Source organism: Aspergillus pseudodeflectus (assembly GCF_044049435.1).
Source record: "Aspergillus pseudodeflectus strain CBS 756.74 chromosome Unknown BJX68scaffold_40, whole genome shotgun sequence".
Lineage (NCBI taxonomy): Eukaryota > Fungi > Ascomycota > Eurotiomycetes > Eurotiales > Aspergillaceae > Aspergillus > Aspergillus pseudodeflectus.
The window spans coordinates 250826-271099 of record NW_027263816.1 but is presented as its reverse complement, the minus strand read 5'-3'; the positions used below and the strand labels follow the sequence as shown (position 1 = coordinate 271099).

At 53.3% G+C, this 20274-nt stretch overlaps 8 protein-coding genes across 8 annotated transcripts; 6 read left to right on the top strand and 2 right to left on the bottom strand.

Annotated features, from left to right (window-relative positions):
* Positions 1-19: 19 nt before the first annotated feature.
* BJX68DRAFT_242876 (signal recognition particle receptor subunit alpha) lies at positions 20-2567 on the top strand (the record flags this gene model as incomplete). The annotated part of the gene is made up of 3 exons (XM_071041064.1): positions 20-306; positions 369-657; positions 708-2567. Coding segments are annotated over exons 1-3 (1945 nt in total), but the record flags the coding sequence as incomplete, so codon positions are not given.
* A 349-nt stretch (positions 2568-2916) lies between these two features.
* BJX68DRAFT_257078 (MFS transporter) lies at positions 2917-4675 on the top strand (the record flags this gene model as incomplete). Its single annotated transcript, XM_071043279.1, has 2 exons — positions 2917-4341; positions 4397-4675. The coding sequence occupies 2 exons, from the start codon at positions 2917-2919 to the stop codon at positions 4673-4675; spliced, it is 1704 nt and encodes a 567-aa protein (XP_070896288.1).
* A 536-nt stretch (positions 4676-5211) lies between these two features.
* BJX68DRAFT_269593 (ankyrin repeat-containing domain protein) lies at positions 5212-6855 on the top strand (the record flags this gene model as incomplete). The annotated part of the gene is made up of 2 exons (XM_071046387.1): positions 5212-5329; positions 5387-6855. The coding sequence occupies 2 exons, from the start codon at positions 5212-5214 to the stop codon at positions 6853-6855; spliced, it is 1587 nt and encodes a 528-aa protein (XP_070896287.1).
* A 106-nt stretch (positions 6856-6961) lies between these two features.
* BJX68DRAFT_277729 (tetratricopeptide repeat protein) lies at positions 6962-11574 on the bottom strand (the record flags this gene model as incomplete). Its single annotated transcript, XM_071048381.1, has 12 exons — positions 6962-8275; positions 8333-9832; positions 9888-10040; positions 10120-10197; positions 10258-10326; positions 10398-10600; positions 10649-10700; positions 10745-10878; positions 10935-11012; positions 11060-11198; positions 11276-11418; positions 11531-11574. The coding sequence occupies 12 exons, from the start codon at positions 11572-11574 to the stop codon at positions 7230-7232; spliced, it is 3639 nt and encodes a 1212-aa protein (XP_070896286.1). The 3' UTR covers positions 6962-7229.
* Positions 11556-12393, top strand: BJX68DRAFT_242871 (uncharacterized protein). Its single transcript, XM_071041063.1, has 2 exons — positions 11556-12048; positions 12102-12393. The coding sequence occupies exon 1, from the start codon at positions 11689-11691 to the stop codon at positions 12007-12009; it is 321 nt and encodes a 106-aa protein (XP_070896285.1). The 5' UTR covers positions 11556-11688; the 3' UTR covers positions 12010-12048; positions 12102-12393.
* Positions 12394-12801: 408 nt separating this feature from the next.
* Positions 12802-13862, bottom strand: BJX68DRAFT_242870 (putative MBL2-like secreted peptide). The gene is made up of 3 exons (XM_071041062.1): positions 13094-13862; positions 12940-13016; positions 12802-12844 (listed from the first exon to the last, which is right to left on the bottom strand). The coding sequence occupies exons 1-3, from the start codon at positions 13348-13350 to the stop codon at positions 12825-12827; spliced, it is 354 nt and encodes a 117-aa protein (XP_070896284.1). The 5' UTR covers positions 13351-13862; the 3' UTR covers positions 12802-12824.
* Positions 13863-13982: 120 nt separating this feature from the next.
* BJX68DRAFT_242868 (Mpv17/PMP22 family protein) lies at positions 13983-15620 on the top strand. Its single transcript, XM_071041061.1, has 3 exons — positions 13983-14375; positions 14543-14851; positions 14964-15620. Exons 1-3 carry the CDS (start codon positions 14277-14279, stop codon positions 15111-15113), a joined length of 558 nt encoding a protein of 185 aa, XP_070896283.1. The 5' UTR covers positions 13983-14276; the 3' UTR covers positions 15114-15620.
* A 705-nt stretch (positions 15621-16325) lies between these two features.
* Positions 16326-20249, top strand: BJX68DRAFT_147822 (uncharacterized protein). The gene is made up of 2 exons (XM_071036620.1): positions 16326-18968; positions 19021-20249. Exons 1-2 carry the CDS (start codon positions 16679-16681, stop codon positions 20037-20039), a joined length of 3309 nt encoding a protein of 1102 aa, XP_070896282.1. The 5' UTR covers positions 16326-16678; the 3' UTR covers positions 20040-20249.
* The last annotated feature ends 25 nt before the right edge of the window (positions 20250-20274 follow it).

The window sequence follows — 20274 nt, the reverse complement described above, 5'->3', positions numbered from 1 at the left end:
CTTGGATCTTCGCCGCCCACAAGAATTCCCCACTCCGATCAAGCTCGCGACAACAGCAGCACTTCTTACAATACATCCTTCAAGATGCTTGAGGCTTTCGAGATATTAACTACGTCGGGCGTGGTCCTATGGTCCAAGTCGTACGCATCGGTCGGCTCCCACGTCGTCAACAGCTTGATCAACGACGTCTTCATTGAGGAAAAGGCGCAACTTCAGAACACTGCGACTGGTGCCTCGCCGATCTTCAAGAAGGAGAAATACACCCTGAAGTGGAGGAGATCTAAAGATTTCAATCTGATCTTTGTGGTTCGTGTCACTCGGCCTATTCTCACTCAGTCTGTTGCTATTGCATGCTCACAGTTCAGCAGGCCGTTTACCAATCGCTTCTACATCTCGGATGGATCGATAAACTTCTGGATAACATCTCTACCATCTTTATCGACCTTTACAAGAACCAGCTCAAGAGCGAACGGGCCAGGATTGTCGAATACCCCTTCGACAAGTATTTTGACCAACAGGTGCGTGAGCTTGAGGACAATGCCAGTGCCGGGCTAGTTTCCTCCGAGGCCGCAGGAGATGCAGAAGCAAGAAAAGACCCGTTGGCCTCATCTGATAATGGAGGTCCTCCACCACCACCCGTGCCTGGGCTTTTGAAAGGTATGCGCGATATTCACCTCGTTCGATACGTATATACTAAGTATTTACAGCGCAGCCTCAAGCTGCGCTCGGCGCGGTGACCTCTGATGAAGGTTCGCCGCCCCAAACTCCAGAAATTTCTAGAACATCTACACCTACCTCGGGCCATATCATCACCGGCAAGGCTGGACCAGGTGGTCGGGCCTCCCGCCGTGCTCGCAAAGCCGCGAGCGCTAGCGCAACCACCTCTTCCGGTGACGAGAAGGCTCGGAAAGGAAAGACCCCAAAGGGTGGAAAGAAGGGGAGGAAATGGGATGCTGATGGTCTCGCGGATGAGGATGACGGAACGGTCCTCGATTATTCTGCGCCCGCGGGGTCAGAAGAAACCTCAGCGCCAGCAGTAGAAGCCGTGTCGGAAGACTCCTGGGGTCGCCGTACTGGAAAGGGCCAATTCGTCCTAAAGGACTTGGGAGATGAAGTCCACTCTATCCTGGAGAACGCAGATAGCGAAAAGGTCAAGTCCTCCACGCCGTCCAGTCTCGTGGGCTCAGGCTTCAGCGCGATCGGCGGGCTGCTGCGGAACATTGTCGGTGGCAAAGTTCTCACAGAAGCGGATTTGGAAAAGCCTCTAAAGGCCATGGAGGACCATTTGCTGAAGAAGAACATTGCGCGCGAAGCTGCTGTTCGGTTGTGTGAAGGAGTAAAGCAGGAGCTCGTCGGAAAGAAGACGGGCAACTTCCAGAGCGTGGACGCTTCGTTGAAGGCGGCAACGGAGTCCTCTCTCCGGAAGATTCTCACACCTACCTCCTCCCTTGATCTGCTACACGAGATTGACACTGTCACCAACCCGAAGAGCAAGCAGGCTACAACACGGCCATACGTGATCTCGATTGTCGGAGTCAACGGTGTCGGTAAATCAACGAACCTGGGCAAGATCTGCTACTTCCTCCTGCAGAACAACTACCGTGTCTTGATTGCAGCATGCGACACCTTTAGATCCGGTGCCGTCGAACAGCTTCGTGTTCATGTTCGAAATCTGAAAGAGCTTGCCGCTCGCGAGAGCGTCGGCGAGGTCGAGCTATACGAGAAGGGTTACGGCAAGGACGCCGCAAATGTCGCCAAGGATGCTGTTGAGTATGGCGCAGCCAACAAGTTCGACGTTGTCCTCATCGACACCGCCGGTCGACGTCACAATGACCAGCGCCTCATGTCCTCCCTGGAGAAATTCGCCAAATTCGCCAAGCCAGACAAGATCTTCATGGTCGGCGAGGCTCTCGTTGGTACAGACAGTGTGATGCAGGCGCGCAATTTCAACCAAGCCTTTGGCACCGGGAGAAACCTTGACGGGTTTATCATCAGCAAGTGCGATACAGTGGGCGATATGGTTGGTACTCTTGTGAGCATGGTGCATGCGACAGGAATCCCCATCGTTTTCTTGGGAGTCGGCCAGCATTATGGTGACTTGAGAGGATTGAGTGTTCCATGGGCAGTCAATCTGCTAATGAAATGATCTGAATGATTTGTTGCTATCTTAGCTTATCTGCATCTTGTCTTTTGAGTTTCTTAGCATAGAAGTGCGATCTGCATGCCACCTGCCAGTTGTCAGGCACCGAACAGTGATTGGGCTTGCGAGGAGCTAGAGCATGCAAGGGCTTCTTGGGCTTGCTTCTTCATTATTGTCTCATATTCTACCAGCATGGCTCGACGAGAAATCCAGGGCAGCCAGACTCCAGAGTAATTACCCCGGGAGAGTAGTTGAAAATGACATCATCCGGGGTTCTTTGTTTCCAATTCGCAGGTGGCTCGAGAGCCTCATCTCGGCCACTCAAATTGCACATGTATCTATTCCCAATCAGAACAATCTCATTATTCTAACTACCAGCTCCTCTACAGTCCTATCCTTCCAAGGCCATCGTGATCCCAGTTGTTTCGACTCCACGTGACCCGGACGCAGCGCTTACATCATCGCCAGCCTCAATTTTGGCGATCGGAATCAAGGCCGAATCCAGCAGCTCGCGTGCCATCATCTCTTTCCAACTCCGTTGACCAAGCTACTCCTCCTTGCGAACTTCGAGATTGGCCAGATCTTATCAAGAACGACCATGCGAGTTGCACGCGATACTGCCATCACCCATTGACATCACCGAATCCTCACCCGATCTACCTTTATTCGCCGCACCATCCGCGAAGCAGCCGGGCCGCATTCATCATTCGAGAATCAAGCATAATCATCGATATCAACCACACTCATTTACGCGCTATATATAAACTAGACCCAAAATGAAGACGCCCGACCGGGAGCCCCTCCCCCGGCGTCGCTCTTCCACTCTACACTACCACACCTTCGACACACCCCCACCAAAATCCCGCGGCCGGCCAAACTCCGGACAGTCCATCTCGTCTGGCGAGGAACCGCGGCAACATCAGCATGACTCTCCCGACGAATCGGTGTCGCAGTCACCTTTGCCTAAGAAGCAGATGATGGTGCTCGCGATGATCGCATTGTGCGAGCAGACGGCCTTCAACTCGATCAGCCCTTACCTTCCGGACATGGCGTCTTCGTTCCCTGAGGTGAAGCCCGGTATGGTTGGCGTATACGTTGGCATGATTGGGACGGCATTTGCGGTAGCACAGCTGGTGACCAATTACTTTTGGGGCTGGCTGTCTGACCGGATTGGACGGAAACCTGTTATTTTGCTGGGCACGGTGCTGACCGCGGTGTGTTTTGTCGCATTCGGTTTCTGTACTACCCTGTACCAGGCTGTCGCAGTGCAGGCCTTGATGGGTGTCGTCAATGGAAATCAGGGCCTGGTGTCTACCTGCCTTGGTGAGATTACTGACAAGAGCAATCAGTCGAAAGCTTTCACCTACCTACCTGTGCTCTATGGCGTCGGCGGCATCACCGGCCCTCTTCTTGGTGGTCTGTTAGTGATACGACGAAATCCGTTCAACAAAAGCGAGCCGAACCCATATCCGTATCTTGCGCCGAACTTGCTATCCGCTGCACTTCTACTCATTGACTTTGCTATATCTCTGTTCTTCCTTGAAGAGAGCCTAGAGGATGCCGAAACACTGCCCAAGTTTGGCAGAAAGATTCGGGACCTATTCGCCTGGCTTTGGCAGATTACTAGCAATGCACCGCGGCCGCGGAGCGTGCGACCTGGAGACCATCTCCCCTACCGCTTGATTCGAGAACATTCGGAAGACGGCGATCATGACAGCGATCTGGATTCGGCTTCAGAAGTATCGGATGTACCCCATGGCCACGAATCCTTGACACGAAATGAACTGCTCAACCGAGATACGATCCTACTGCTCCTCACATATCTCATCTTTGCACTGTGCAATATCGCATTCAACGCTCTGTTCCCAATATTCTCCCAAGCGGCACCACCTATCGGACGTGGTCTTACGCCGTCCGAAATCGGCCTTGCACAAGGTTTCTCCGGCGTCGTAACCATCATATTTCAGATCTGCATATTTGGCCAGCTGAGAAATAAGATGGGAAACCGATGGTCCTACCGAGCCGGCTTATTCGGCTTCGTCATTGCCTTCATCCTCATGCCCTTTATCGGGTACAAGGGCAACGACGCCAAAAAGAGCGGCGTAACCGGAAAAACAGCCCTTATGGCGGTGGAGTTGTGTGCCGTCCTGCTGGTCAAGACAGTCGCTGCAGTCGGTGGACTCACCAGCGCGCTTCTCTTGGTAAGCCAACCAAAAATCCACCCATCATACTTCCGTACAACTTCTAACTATCTAGATCACAAACTCCGCTCCTGACCACGCTGTTCTCGGCGCCCTCAACGGCCTCGCCCAAACCCTCTCCGCCGCCGGCCGCGCAGCCGGTCCCTTTCTCTCCGGAAGCCTCTTCTCCCTTGCAGCCCGTATTCAGCCAAAAGGCGAGGCAATCCCGTTCGGTGTCTTTGCCGCTGTCTCGCTTATCGGCTTCTTCCTCAGCTTCGGTATTCAAGGCCGCTCCCTGGAAGCTGAAGGATGGGAGAGTGATGAGAGTGCGAAGTCTGATGATGAGGAGTCTTGATGACCTCTCATTTTAGAAAGAAAAAGCATATGCATACCATACTTTCCATTCTACCCCACTCAGCTAGGGCTGGTCTGGTGTGGTATGCTTACGATGTGACGTCTGTTTCTTGATATTTGTATTAGAGCGCATAGCCAGCCAGTACAGGCGATGCATTTTTTCTTCTTCTTCTTAGTCCTACATTGTATATAGAGCCAATCGGGATGATAGAGTTTTTCCTGTAAACCGATGAAGATATTTGGAGCACCCCAATTCCCTTGAACAGTCCGAGCCACGAGCACTCGCCAGGCAACGTCGGACACGAGCAGTGGTGCCTGTTGCGAGTGGAGGCAGTCCCTGAACCCTGGATCCAGACTGCGGAGGGCCCACTCTGGATAGTATGGACCACACAGCCGAGATTCGGAAACAGATAGATATAGATACTGTCCCATCGTGGGACGGACTCGCCTTTCCGGGCTCGACTTATCATTTGCGTTTCTTTTCTTCTCTGTCGAGCTTTGGGGAAGCAGTAGATCTACGGTTGACCTGGACTCACCATGGCACGACTTGAACACCTACCAACCGAGCTCTCCCAACGCATAGTCTGCGCCGTTCTAGACGATGTCTGGAACATCACTCACATGAGCGGGTTTATCGCGTTGAGACGTGTCTGCCGTATGTCCCAGTCCGTCCCTTAGCATCACCAGCAGCATCACTAACACAACGGTTCAGGCAAATTCAACGCCTGCATCCAACAGGAAATATCTCGCTTCCCCATCAATACCTTCGGCTGTTTACACTTCCCAGCAGCTACGAAGCTGAATCTCCTCCACCTTGTCCGTACCGAGGACACCGCCGACGGCAAACTGATGGTTCTTGCCATCACCAGAGCCGTCCAGGAAGCCGTATTAGCCAAAGCGCAAAGCAATGTCGTCCCAGAGGACGTGAATTTAATCGAGCGCAGTCGCGCACAGTATAGCCGCGCCATCACCACCGTCGTCTATCGCGGTTTCCGCTCCTTCTACCTAGACTTCCTCGCCGGCCGTGTCCGGGGCGTCCACGGAATCTTATATCAGCTCACATTCCAGCAGTCCGAGTCGCACGCGCTCGCTGTCCTCGGCGCCGCACAGGAAGGCGACGTTCCCATGCTCAAGCTGCTTCTCTCACGAAACCGCTTCAATCCACCGCCGCGCCTCGTCGACACTTTCCTCGGCCCACTCATTCTAGCGATTCACGGCGAACACATGGACGCCGTAAAGTTCCTGCTCGCGAGATGGGATGCGCACGGCGACGTGGACCGCCCCGATGCGCCAAATGCCGAAGGCGATTGCCCAATCCACTGGGCTGCTCGGATCGGGAGTATCCCTCTCGTACAACTCTTCCTAGCGCGGATGGGCGGCAGGGCATACTTGCTTGTCACCGTCCAGGCCTACCTGTCTCAACCGCTCTCGAACCAAGACACCACAAGGGCGTACCCTGGTATGACACCGCTTGACGTCGCGGCGTCAGCGGGGAAGCTGGATCTTGTGAAGTATCTCGCCGCGATACCGGGGGCGTGTAGGACGGGTGGTGGTGGGCTGGGCGCGTCTAGGAGGAGCACGATATACCACGCCGTGTGTAGCAAGAACATCGAGGTCATCGAGTTCCTCTTGGCGCAGCCCGAAACTGTCATCACAGCGTCTAATCCCCTTGATAGCCCGCTTGTTTTAGCAACGATATTCGGCAGGACGGATATCGTCAATATCCTCGTGGAGAAAGGTCGAGTTATCAGCGAGGCAGAACGTATGGCTACCTACCACACCTGCCTACTCTTCGCCGTGAGCAGGGGCAGCGCCGCGCTATTTGACTACTTCTTTTCGAAGAGGGGGATCCCGCTTGATGCGCGCCTCGGCGACGAGGGTGACAACATCTCGCTACTTACGAACGCAGTTATAGCGGCGCAAGACGCGATGTTCGAGCGGCTGGTTGCCTGCGACGAGATTGGCGCCGATGCCCGGCAGGACGCGCTACTTGTCGCGGCGAGAATGGGCAAAGTGCAGATGCTGCGAATCCTGCTTGATGCTGGGAATCTGGGGCTCGAGTCGGTGCCGGAGTTTGGGCGCAATGCCATGTGGGCTGCTAGACGGCATTCGGATGTTGTTGAGATGTTTAGGAGGTATGGCATTATAGACGCTTCTGTTGATATAGGTATAGACGAATAAACAAGTGAGGAGAACCTTTTTCTCGGGGAGAACTCTGCTCACCTTAGATAAGGAGCCTGTTGATCTATATTGATGGCTAGGAGCATAGGAGTATCGCTTATATTCAGGGTGCATTAAGAACTATCTAACTATGGTATTCTGCTAACTACATAAATGCTCATACTAACGAGATCTTCCGGAAGCACAGCTTCCTATCCCCCCATCGGCATCCTAACGACGTGAAAACAATTCGGATCAACGCACCATTATGTCTCATCTCACCCGGGCTGTCTTCCCTTATCAAAGCAGCCTTCCACGGAGAACCTCCACCTCTTTCATCCCATGCATGGGATGCATGGGTTGGAATCCAACCAACAACCCTATCCAAAACCAATTCACTTCCACACCCACTCAAAAACGTAAACGACAACTTCACCCAGATACCCCGTAAGTAGAAGACCCTGTGCGTACTCGATAAGCTCCTTGCTGGGGATGGTATTGACAACGCCACTGCCGTTTGTTTCTCGCCCGTTCGTCTCTTCTTGTGTACCGAAACTGGGACTGGTATCGGTAGCGGAAGGCATAGCACGCACAGCAGCGCGTTTCTCAACAAGGGCGCGGTGCATTTCTTTTCCAGGCTTGATGAAGAGGTATTTTTCTTTTTGGCTTTCTTTTGTGGCTTCGCCGTCTAGCTGGGATTGGGGTTGTGTGGTTATGGATGCGGAGGGTTCGGTTGTCAAGATCGTATCCGGCCGTGGTCCGAAGGGGAATGGGTCCAATCTCGTAGCCTGCGGCGTTGTGGTTGAAGGTGGTGAGGGCTTCTGCGCTGAGCGTGTATGCTGCGTCTGAGTTCCTGGGTTTTTAGGACGCGCGAGAGGCGTGTAGCAGATAAAGTCTTGGGACTGCGGCGAGAGCCATGATTGTCCGAGCTCGGCTGTCTTGGTCTCAGCCTGGGTATGCGTATGTTGCTGCTGTACAGCCGGCGCTTGTTTGGATCTCGACGCCGTCGTCGGCCTCGAAATCGACAGCCTCCCTACCCCCTTCGAACTGGGCCTCGACGCTGAAGCCGCTTTCCTTCCCCCAGTACTAACAACCCGAAACTCAACATCCGCATCCGCCGAAAACAGCACGACGGTATTTACGTCCTTCTTGAGCTTCATCCGGAACGTCGTGAAATTCCTCGGGTCCAGGTAGAATGTGTAGCTGGTTGTTAGGGTTATGTTCTTCATACCCATGCTCATACTCGTGCCCATACCACTGACGAGTCCTTCGGACTGGATGATTCTGGACAGGGCGGTCTCGCGCGCTGTGGGAGGGCATTTCGGTTTCACGGCGAGAGACTTCGACTGGCGGAGGGTTACGGAGGGGATGCATTGGTGTTTGTGGATTGTGAAGGAGGATGTGCGGCAGGTGTCCGTGCAGAAGGGGGTTATGTTGCAGGCTTGGTTTGTTAGTTCGCATCCCTTCATTTGTATAGAGAAGCCAGGTAGAAACTCACTGCTGCAGAGCGCGGTCGTGAGTGTTCCACAACCCTCGCAGGCTCTAGCCTCGTCAAGGCCCCATTCTCTCCTCTCTGAATTCAAGATATCCCGTCTTCGGTTGAGCTCCGCGATGCGTTTCTCAGCGTATTCAATCCTCTTCCTTGAGTGGTGGCCCTCCGGCGTCCGACTGGCCATATGCACAAGCTGCTTGTACGCTAGAATCGCCTTGTCCATATCATCAAGATGCTCCCTGGATACACACAGTGCGCTCAGAGCATCGAAAGTCTCGGGAGCTTCGGGTCCCTTGACCTGCAGAAAGTCCTCAACGAGACCTTCGAAAAGGGTTGCGGCGTCGCGGTTCAGACCAACGTCCATATATGACCGCCCGAGTCGGTGGATAACGCGGAGGCAGTCTGCGTCGCGGGAGCGCTGGTACGCATCGATGATATCCACGATATCGGGCGAAAAGTCAAAATTCTCGGAACTCTGGATGTAGCGCACAACAGCGTCGCGGGTTACAGGGTTCGCGAGCCCAAAAACGGTACGACAATGCGGAATCGTGCGGCCGCAGATCGCGCGGGATTCCTTCTTCAGGCCGAGCTTCTGATACAACAGGGAAAGTTTGTTCATAGCATTTAAGGTTGTGGCGTGCTGGATTCCGAAGACAGTGTCGAGCGCAGGGACGGCCTTTTCGAGGAGTAGCAGGGCGGCCTCGCGGTCGCCTAGCAGGACTTTTAGCGAGGCGAGGTCTTGCATGCTGCTCAGGGTTTCTGGAGCGTTGTGCCCGAGCGTCTTCAATCGGCCTGCGAATGAGCGCTCGTACAAGGCTGCTGCTTCGGTGGCGTAGCCGTCTTTTTCGCAGAGACTACCGAGGTCGTGGAGGACAGCAAAGTTCTTGGGGTGGTCGCGGCCAAGGACGCGTTTGTAGAGGCCTAGAGCTTCGAGATAGCATGCTTCTGATTCAGCAGCGAGGTCGAGATCACGATATGCTTGGCCTAGCGAGTGGAGAATCGCTGCACGGGTCTGTTTCTCAAGGTCGAGGGCTGGCGTATCATCGAGGATCTTCATGGCGTCGTGGAATTCCACCACCGCCCCCTGTGGGTTTCCCTGTCGTAGCAAGGCTTCAGCACGCAGTCTCGTCGTTAGAGCGCGGGACCAAATAGCCGTTGAAGTGAGCTCATCCTTCATCTGCAGGAATAACCGGGCAATCTCATCAACTTGGAGGATCCGCTGGCGTCCAGAGGCATCGTGTACGATTGCTCCGCCCGAGAGATACTGCAGGTGGACGAAGACGCTCTGCGTCCCTCGCAATAGCGCCAGGTATTCGGCATCCTGCACAGTCGTCATGCTGTTGCTATGCGTTTCCGGGTTTGCGAAAGCCTCCTCTGACGACCCTGCACTATTCCCAGCTGCCCTGCTCCCTCTCCGGTACTTTGTGACAAAGGAGAATCGTATTGTGTTTGCTCGTTTCTTCAGTTTCTTCCCTCGACCCGATGGCGATGGTGATCGTGATGCACCTACGCTTGCCAATTAGCCGTATTCTTTCCGGGAAAAAAGATAGATAGTAATCACCAGTGACTTTGCGGCCAAATAATTTCTGGAAAAATGACTGCCTCTTTGACGCTCGTGGCGTCTCGTACCGGGAATCCCGGTTGTTCTCCATGAGCTCGCCTTCCGAGTCTGCCCCGTCACTTCGCTGATGTTGGCTCTCGTCGTCGCAGAGATCTGTCTTGTCGATTAAGACGGGGCTACCGCCGACTGTTTTCGTTAGTTAAAGAACAGCTCCGAGATTCGAGGAACGCACCATCGGAGCAAAGGCTGACGTCTGAAAGAGCCATTCCTGCATCTGAGAGCGGCTGGTAGACCCCGTTCGGTGCATGTGCTACACACAAGTTAGCTTTCTATCTATAACCAAGCCAATCTTGAGAGTAGGAATACGTACTCCGTTCCAGGTCATACAATCCAGCAAAGCTGATAGCAAGCAGCTCCTCTTCATCGCCCTGCGACATTTCTTCATCTAATCAGCGCTCTCTTCCGCGTCACCTGGGTCGAGTCCTGAAGACATAGGAACGGAAGGTATACTTCTAAACGACCACGAATCTCTCAATTTCTTCGCCTTCTGCGCCAGCGATTGCTCGCCGTTCATATCAGCCATGGCAAACTTGGACGCCATCGAACTCTTTTGGACGAGACTAGGACTCCGGCTGTGTGTAGCGCTTTGTATCTCCTTATGGATGTCTCGATAACTGGTGTCGTCTCGGGGGTCATTTAGAACTGGTTCGTATCTGAGACTGTTAGGGCATCCCATGACTGAGGGGGTCGAAGTGACTGACAGGATGTTGCACTTTGAGCTACAGTGTGTGCAGTCTACAAAGCATGCTGTATCTAGACACGGTCAGAGGGTACAACAAGGGGGATAACAGTCATACTTCTTTGTCTCTCAATCGTCTCACCACCCTCACTCAAGGCAAAAGGCCTCTCGCATGCACTGCAGAAGAATCGAATCGGTCGCGAGTCAAGCGGGATTAGGCGTTTCTCCATGCGATAGCCCTTTGTAATCAATCTGCCCAGTTTCGTTCATCAGCTTCCGTACTATTCTTCGACCTGGAACAGACAAACCGGTCGCGCGTCATCACATATATCGCAACAGCCGTTCCAGCGCAGTATCTCGTTAGATAGTGTTGTTTCAGCTCATTTCTGGACCTCGTTAGATAACCTTTCCCTGTAGAATAGGTATCGCATACCCCGAAGAAAAGACTGCATCGCAATCCGGGCATTTAACCTCCAGCGCACCGAGCGTTGCGCCGTCATCGTCACGAAACGGCGGAAATAGTCGTAGCGCCTCTTGAAAGTTCTCGACGGCCGGTGGTGAGTCGCGTGTCTCTAGCCTCGAAATTTTGTTAGATCGCTGGTCACTCGGTCCTCCTGCAGTGGAATAATATGTGTAACAGAAAGCGCACCGCTCGTAATGGACCTGCCAGCGATGGATAGCAACACATCTGAAGCCCGCAGTATCCTCGTTTTCCCTTCAAGTCGGTTCGATGTGCTTAGGATGAGCTCCTTTTCTAATTCTCCCTTCGCGTCGTCGAGGTGGTTACTTTCCCTGCGCGAGTTGGAAGGTAACCGTCAGTCTCATCCAATAGGCCTCTTGCTTGGACAAACAAACACGCTGCAGCGCAACCCAACCCACAACAACAATAACAAAACTCACTCACCTATCCCTCGACATTGTCGCGTAATGCGCGAATTCCACCGCCATCTCGCCGTCGCCGTCAACTGTCGAGAAAGGCGAAGGAAAAGTGAGAAACAAAAACACCGCAGACAGTGAAGCCCAACAAAACCAGTCTTCACCCAACACAGAGCAACCAAAAAGATGCGATGCGTCACTTTCCTTTCCAATAACGCCCAACGGACTTGCTGCCAGTGGCTCTGGCTCGCATATGTATTATGTACCAAACCCACTGCAGCGTGTCTCCCCATACATACAGATCAGCACAGCTGCAGAGCGGGTCGTAACTATCAAACGGCGACCCTCCACATACTTGCTTGGTCTCAAGGAGCGGCTTTCTCGCGGCCAATTGGTGATCGGCACTATCCTTGGATCAGTTCGGTTTGCCCCTCGCATCCCTGCGAACTTCGAGGAGTGAAGGAACGAGACGGAAGTTGGTGTTGGGTAGGTGGTGCGGATTGTTGAGCTTGGCTGGCTGAAGGGATCGAGCGATCCTGATTATCGGTAAATCGTAAGCACACTATCTTATTCGTCCCTTGATGCTGATAGTTGAGCAATCCATTTATCCTTCGCACAATGGCCATCTATCCCAGCGTCGCAAAATGTATCGCTCGTCGAACTCGAAAACAACCATCCTGGCCTCCCCTCACCCCTTGCATCGAATAATCATCGCAACTTCGATTGGCGCTCCACAAGTCATATTCGGTCCAATTATCGGGTATCGGCTGCAAGCGCGGTAACCGTCTGATCATTGCTGATCCGCTGTTTGTGGAAGAAAAACAAGAAAGGGAAACTTGTTCTTGGAAGGGATGAAGATTGTTGGTCAAACTTGGTGCGGGTTGACTGGTCACATGGGGACGAAATATTGCGTTCAATAGATGCTTTTCCCTCTTTCAATTCTCAATCTTGGAGGATCTGAGTTTGGGATTTCATGCAGCCTTACTACTGACTGTTTATTAGGTTGAACCACTGCCAGCCACAGCGGGATCAGCCTAGAAGACGCGAAGAAGGAGATCTCACCTGAGCCAGCGAACTCTAAGTCCCTTTATTTAAGACTACCCAGCCGGCCACACCTCACGTCTCGAAAGTATATATACGTGTAAACGCAAGGTAAAGCCTGCTATCACTGATAGAGGCCTATAAATCAGAAGACAAGCTGACGACATTACAAGTCTACGTCTATTGCTTGTTGCAGCAGGTAAGGGAATACATATTTAGTACTTATAGTTATACATAGATATTGATTTGTAAACAGAGTGCCAAGGTAGTCTGTACATGTGCTAGCAAGCTGGGAGTTTGTCTGGAGGTACAGCGACATAGTTAGCATACACTACCATGCATAATCTGATACGCCCTGCATATATAGGATCATGGTAGGAATATGGACAGACTCACCACTAGAACAGTTGCTATCCGTAAAATATCCATTGACATAGCAAGTCGTCCCATAAAGCGTGATCTGATCCCAGGAGCTACCATAGTGAACTCCATGTCAGCACTTTGAGCCCCAATACCTAGTAACCCAAAGAGAAAGAAAAGAGGTACGCACCAGTTCCCACTATAACAATCTCCCTTTGCCTTGCAGGCAAAGACATACTTGGTTCCCCGCTTCAGGCCGAAGATCTCCCCGGCATCGAGCGAGGGCTGGTACCGGCAGTTCACGTAGTGGTCGACATTGATGATCTTGCAGCTTTGGGCGGATTTGCGCTTCTCAAGAGTGATGTCGCTGTCGGTGTTTGGGGGCTCTGCGGTTGGGGCTGCCAGGGACAGAGTGAGAAGGCCGAAAAGAAGGGCGAGGTAATTCATTGTGGGAAATAGGCAGGATCGAGTCTGAAATTGAGGTAATATATCTGTATACAGATACTATAACAACGAGTAGAAGGCATACACTGAGTGGAGATCTATTAGAAGCATAAGGTTCTCAGGGGGCTGGCTTTATATCATCCGATCGATCTCCCAGATTGCTATCTTGATCTCTCGAAGCCTGTATACTTGGGGATTAGCGAGACGATTGGAGAGTATCAACACGATCTCTCAGGCTATTTTGGGATCGTAACCCCTCCATCTGACAGCTGCTAAATTTATTCACGATGTTACATCGTTTCACTCGCATTAGAGCAGGAAAAGATATACTTCAGGATGAGTCTTGATTCGGCCAAGGCCTGTCCCTGCGTGGGGATATACGAGTCTCGCTTGTAGATCTTCGTATTCCTGGTTTGACGCTTGTTCATCCTTTCATGCACCTGAGATTATTTCATGCCGATTTTGAAGAGTAGGATGATAGGACTGACAAATAAAGGTCAGAAGATGGCCGATTCGCAAAACCGGGGGTTGGTTAGCAATAGTTTTGTCGAGCGCGCAAGTACCCTCGGAGTAGTTATGCCCGCGCCGTAGCCAACTGGCGCGGGGAGAAAAAAAAGAAAACGAAACGTTGCCAATGAGCGTACTGATCAGGCCTCGTGTTCGAACCTGGCCACGCCAGTCTCAAACTGACCATCATCTCGCACTCGTATTAAAACATCCACTCCACCCGTCGCGACCGTCAGATCTCCCTCTCCATCTCGCTTTTTGACGCCAAATCCAGGGACTGAGACTAGCCACGCAGCCACTCCCGTTCTTCATCTCCAACACGCCCGCCACCAGGACGAGATTTTGGAAGATCGACATTAAGCACTCGTATCTATTTCTGAAGATTACGAAGCTTCGTTTCGTCGGAGCGTTACTTTCAAGTCATGGCGCTGCCTCCGATCGCTAAGGCCACTTTGCAGGCGACGCTGATGAGCGCGGGGTCTAATGTGGTCGCACAGGCCATTACTTCGTATCGCGAAGAGGTTCGTTGTTTCACTGATTTCAATTTTCCGAGATTATCTGTTCGATCAGCTACTCTGGGGTAGCTCGAGCACTGGGGGTCAGTGTAGACAGGAGTGACTGACATGCATCGGCGCAGACTATGTGGAGGCGCACTCCAGCATAGTCTCTCGCCGGAAAATTATCATAGAAACCATTTGAGCTTGACTCTCAAGCTCTGTTCCAGTTTACAACGAGCGCGCTGATTCTGTCACCTCTGTCGTTCCTCTGGCTCGAGCGGTTGGAGTCCCGTTTCCCCAGCTTCATCGATGACAAACCGACAGCGATCGGAAAGGCAAAAACCAACAAGAAGAAGCCAAAGCTCAACGTGAGAAACACAGTGGCGAAAATTATTGTCGATCAGGTTATCGGCGGAGCATGGAATACCGTCGCCTTCATCGCGACGATGGGTTTGTTGCGGGGCCAGGACTATGAAGTCATCAAGGGCCAGATACAGAATGTACGTATTTCTCTACGGGTTTTCTTGGCTGATGTGATGTTCGATCCTGTTTCAACCAACACGCAAGCAACATCTAACTTACTGGCGTCGCTGACTGTATTATCGCGAATAGGACTTTTGGCCCATAATGCTGGCCGGGCTGAAATTGTGGCCCTTTGTCTCGATTTTGAACTTTACCGTTGTCCCCGCTGACAAGCGACTGCTTGTTGGAAGTCTGTTTGGTGTTGTCTGGGGGATTTATCTCAGCCTTATGGCAGCATAGGCCATATGCTGTAGCTCGACCGCGCTTATCGCGACCGAAGCACGGATGACGAAAGACATCACCTCATGGCCCTACCTCATAGCCCAGGGGCCAAATTGCCTGTTGGAATGTACATACATACGTATGGGGCGAAGAAGAACGATCCCTGAGGTCAGACGCAGCATGGATGAGCTATGCCGCCTTGTCTCCCCCGTCGCGAATCTAACACCGAGATATCGGGGTCATCCGGGGCACCGGACAACCTGTGCTACACAAGCCAGTCCAGTCATTCCAATCGGATCAATACAATTACCGAGCGAGCGCCGCTGAGTGAGAGTCGAAGAGTAATACCCCGTAGAGCCCTACTAAGCCCAAGCTGCCCTGTCCGTCCATTTGAGTACCAGCAACGATGAGGTATCAAACCCAACCACATCCGGAACTCGCCCCGAAGGGCAGAACGGGATCCCACATAAGATAGAGTAAAATTACCTTCCTTCCAACAGAGGCATGGTGCGCGGTAGCGCTGCTAATTATGACATTTTCACATCCTAGTGTTTTGGCTCATCAAGGAAAGGCTGACTCGGCACAGCCCCGGCTGCGCTCGCTGCGCTGGCGCTGTTCTAGCTTCTGGGGCCAAACTTGGCAACGCTAACCCCAGGCTGGTTATTTTGGGCGCCCTCCACGGTTTTAAGCCACGAGGATTAGCCTCGATTCTTACCGGACTGGGCCTAGTTGGATTTGTGAATCATCGAGGTGGCCAATGGTAAGTAATACGAGGATGCGTGAAGACTGCGCCGGGGGCGTGGCCCTGCGGCGGAATGTCGAATGTCGATCCACTTGGTCTCGTCGTGACTGATAGGAGGGTTCTTCACGGAGCAGGGAGCTGGCTGCAGGACGGGACCTTCGAGCCGTATCCAAAAAAAGACTCGGGAGAGGTTGACGTTCGTGTTGAGAGTTTGAGTGTTGGGGAGTGGGAGATGGAATGTATGTCGATACGGAGGAGCATTTGGTCTTTTTGATCTTCTGACCACATGGAATGGATGGAGGAGCGACAATCTACGAAATGGGATGTATTTACTGCGTATTACTGTGCCAGTTGAGACCCGGACATACAGCCAAACTGCAAGGATCAACAGTTTCGAAAAAAAGATCGGACATTCGGGCTTGGGGCTGCTTTCCATCACACAGTCGCTGGATTACGCTGGGTCTGGACTGGACAATCTGCTTCTTTCTGATTATTAGAGGAATGGAGGATCCAGGATCCAGCTCAGCATGCTCAGCCTCTGTCGCTTTTTAGCTTTTTTTCATAAAAAGTGAAAGACCCTGTCCACAAGACTCTTAGTGTTGTTCTTCTTTGTGTGATCGGTTTGTATACATACACCATCCCGTTTACTGTGCTGCTAAGAAAGGCCGGCTGCGCTGCGGTCTTTGTCCTACCCTTCGCTGCGGGAAAGGTCAAAGGCAATTGATCACAAAGTCTGCTTTGACTTGGACAAAAAAGGTCGAGGCTTAGAGGCTATTTTGCTATTTTGGTATCGAGCCTGCATTGTCTCAGTGAGCGATGCTCTATTGAGCTTTCAGCGAGGATGAGTATAGCTTCATTGAGCGGCCGCGCGATGCAGCGCAAATCATACCCAGACAAGGAGCGCTCTATCTACGACAATGACCTATTTGTTTCGCCCATTTCCGAGCGGACACCATCATGGTCAGGGACTCGATGGACTCGATTCTTCCCTGAATTATCGTCGCATTTCTCGCTCATCTCTCCAGTTAGTACACACAACAACGACTATCACCAACACAACAACAATCACCGGGGATCTGGTTCTTTGAGCTCGATCGCCAGCCACAGTCACAAGCGCCATAGCTCCTCAGACTCGGAGGATACCGAATCGAAAACAGGCCCGTCCTCGCTATGGTCGGACGAACTTGTTGATGACGCTTCGTCCTGTTACAGTCGCAGATCGTCCCTGACCAGTCTAGGCTCTGAGATCTCCGCCTCCGCATACAAGTCGCCCGACGCATTCTCCATCATCTCCCCCGCACGAGCAGGCGTGTTCGACGACTCGGCCTCCGCGTACCGGTCGAGGTCCAGCATGTCTTTGTCGAGGCGATCGCCGTCATCGGCAGTCGAGTCGCGGGACAAACCGCTCCCCTGCGAACCCCCGATCCAAATGGCGCCGCTGTCCATTCGCCGAAAAAACAGACAGCCTGCGACAATTCATGAAGATACCTTTGATGAGCCTGCCGAGTCGTCGCCGCCGGCACACAAGCAGGGCGAGGGTAGCAGTACCCACCAACCAACCCTGTCACAGGCTGCGGAGGAACTCGAGAACGCACTTGCTGGCCTTGTGGAACACAAAGACGACGAGGCCCTGCCACGTCTCGATGCGCCACTGCAGGTAAGCAGAGGGAACATGGACTTGATCGCCACGCGGCCTGCGCCCATCCCTCCCCTCGAGGTGCACAAGAGTATTCTTAAAGCGGGCAAGGCCTCTGCGGATGAGGAGGTGAGACACGCCAAGAAACCCCACAAAGTATTCTCTTTCAGCGTGCCCGGCTTCGGCAGGAAACAGCATAGCCAGAACCATCGCCCGCATTTTCGCTCCCTCAGCGGCTCCAGCGTCACTGTGGGCCTCGAGCGCAGGGTCGCTCTTCAGGAGGCCGCCGCCGCAAGGGAAGCTGCAAAGAATAATGGCGATAAACAGGCAGCGTCGTCTGGGTTCCTCAGTCCACCGCTGCGCGCGCAACGACCGGCGTCCGTCAGCAGCGAGCGGGAGCTGCGCTTGAAACTTCCCCGCCTTCAAACAAAGGATGTGCGCTCGTCGGGCGTGCTATTGAACAATCACTCGAAACCTGTCCCCGTGGTTACTAGTCCTCCTGGTGCTGCTGCTGCACCAAATATTGTGCATCCTCTGCCAAAGCCGCGCAAAACATTCTCGTTCGAGCCCGCGGGCACGATGTCGAAAAACATATCGCAGCCTGTCGGCCCGTATTGCGAGATGGAGATGGACTCGGGCCCGATCGTCATTTACGAGCTCGACGCCGGTCCGGCCAAAGAGCCCGTATCGGCGCCGACCCCGTTTGTCCCGTCTGGCGAGATGCCTGACTCCATCCCAGATGATGTCGTCTACATGATTTTGCGACAGTGCAGCTCGCTACAAGATCTGTTCAACTTCGCCGTGATGAACCGGCAATTCTATCGTGTCTTTAAACTCCATGAGCTCGATCTTATTCAGGCTTCCGTCTTTGCCATGTCGCCGCCCGCTTGGGAACTTCGCGAGATGAGCCCGCCCTGGGACTGCGAGTGGCAGGTCCTGTTTGACCTTGACGCACCTGTTCCCGAGTACAACGCTGCTCTATACCTCGACCGCTACACCCGAGACTTGTATACGCTGGTCCGACTCAAGTCGCTCATCCTGGCGCGATGCGGGACATTCCTCCGCCCCGAAACAATCCGCGGCCTCGCAGGCCTAGACGACGCGCGCGCGAGCGAAATCGACAACGCCTTCTGGCGCATCTGGTCGTTCTGCCGGATCTTCGGGTGCGGAAAGGGCCGCGAGGGCGATGTTGTCGGGCAGCTGGATTGGTTGAATGGCGGTATCATGGCGAAGAATCAGCACGCTTCTGTCGCCATGTCGATTACCGAGCCGTTTGGTATGAACAATGTGCTCTTTGAGCCTCCGGAGGGGTTTGGGCGCGGGAACCATGGCGGACTGTCGCAGAGTCAGCTTTATGATATGACTGAGATCTGGACTTGTCTTGGGGTGCTTCTTCAGCCGATTCATGAAAAGTGCGCCGAGGCGCGCAAGGCGGGGATCTTCAAGGGTCATGATTGTCCGGAGAAGGATGCTGCTAAGGAGCAGGCAGTGCTTGGTAAGTTGTATCCACTTGTTTCCCTTTTGAGGCTCAACCCTAACAGTAGCAGAGGAATGGACCTCGTACATCCTCACCCTCGGCCCCTCCGCCGTCCTTGCCCTCGGCTCCATCGCAACAGTCGACAACGCCGACGAGATCTTCCAGCGCGCACAGAGCATGGGCCTCACAAAATGGGAACACGACCCAAGCCGCTCATTCTTCTTCCGCGAGGCCGTCTCAAAGGCCTACAAACCGCGCCATAACCCACACAAATCCCCACCTCTCGCCCAGTCTACCTCGAACTCCTCGCGATCTTCCCGCTCTAGCAGCGGTTCACCGACAAGCAGTATGATTGGCAAACCGCACCGCCGCAGACAGGCCGCGTACGCTGCACAACTCCGCAACCGCCGAATCCAGAACAAGGCCGAGATTGCTTACGCCGAGGAACGACCGATCTCGAGCTATGCGGAGATCATGAATCGTCTCGCGGGTAACCCCCCGAATCCGCAGTACTATCGCACGCCGTTGCCTCCTCCCCCGCCTCCTTCGATTCCTCCTCCACCGCCGCCTTCCATGCACCAGCCACCAAACAACCACACGCACCCACCCTCGCATAGCATCCAGTCTCACATCCAACCTCAAAATCCAACTCACAACCCCCAGACCCTCTACCACAACCCGCAATCCTCTCCGCTACCACCGCCACCCGCGCAGTACAGACCCTACATCGCCCCAGTCCAACCCCTCCGCTCGCGCAACGCACACTCACCGCCTCAAATCCGCGACCCCGCCGACGCCGCAATCGACATGATGGTCCGGGAACTCGGCTTTGCACAAGAAGATGCGAAGTGGGCGCTCAAGATCACAGACACAGGCGAAGGGATCAATCCCAATGCCGCGGTGTCTTTACTCATTCAGGAGTATCAGCGCCAGAATCCGGATGGGTATTTGGTTCCGGCGCATGCGCAGCAGGGGAGAGTCCCTGGGGGTCCTGCAGGTGCAAGTGGGAATGGAAATACGAGGAATAGCATTCTGGAATCCGTGCTGAATTCAAGGGAGGCAGTTGGGTCAGGCTGGAGATGGGCTTGATCTGGAGCTCCCTCCTCCTCGGCCTTTGCCACCCCAGCGTGATTCAACAGGACCTTCTCTGCTCCGAACGACTTAACTCTCATGTCCTGACGCTAACGTCGACATCCACGTTTACACCCGTCACTTCTTTTATACATTGGTCTAGATTTGATGTTAGCGCTTACGAGCTACTGAACGATCTTGCGTTTCCTTAGTGTCCTTTTTCTTGTGTTTCTTTCTTTCTTTCTTTTTTTTT

What these genes read in the sequence shown, in the direction of transcription:
- BJX68DRAFT_242870 (XM_071041062.1), bottom strand. Translation starts at nt 13,350, where the DNA reads ATGAATTACCTCGCCCTTCTTTTCGGCCTTCTCACTCTGTCCCTGGCA. An exon ending in GATTGTTATAGTGGGAACTG is followed by an intron (nt 13,017 to 13,093) that starts GTGCGTACCTCT and finishes TCACTATGGTAG; the next exon opens with CTCCTGGGATCAGATCACGC. An exon ending in GGATAGCAACTGTTCTAGTG is followed by an intron (nt 12,845 to 12,939) that starts GTGAGTCTGTCC and finishes CTGTACCTCCAG; the next exon opens with ACAAACTCCCAGCTTGCTAG.
- BJX68DRAFT_242871 (XM_071041063.1), top strand. Translation starts at nt 11,689, where the DNA reads ATGCGATGCGTCACTTTCCTTTCCAATAACGCCCAACGGACTTGCTGC.
- BJX68DRAFT_242868 (XM_071041061.1), top strand. Translation starts at nt 14,277, where the DNA reads ATGGCGCTGCCTCCGATCGCTAAGGCCACTTTGCAGGCGACGCTGATG. An exon ending in TTACTTCGTATCGCGAAGAG is followed by an intron (nt 14,376 to 14,542) that starts GTTCGTTGTTTC and finishes AAATTATCATAG; the next exon opens with AAACCATTTGAGCTTGACTC. An exon ending in TCAAGGGCCAGATACAGAAT is followed by an intron (nt 14,852 to 14,963) that starts GTACGTATTTCT and finishes TATCGCGAATAG; the next exon opens with GACTTTTGGCCCATAATGCT.
- BJX68DRAFT_147822 (XM_071036620.1), top strand. Translation starts at nt 16,679, where the DNA reads ATGAGTATAGCTTCATTGAGCGGCCGCGCGATGCAGCGCAAATCATAC. An exon ending in TAAGGAGCAGGCAGTGCTTG is followed by an intron (nt 18,969 to 19,020) that starts GTAAGTTGTATC and finishes TAACAGTAGCAG; the next exon opens with AGGAATGGACCTCGTACATC.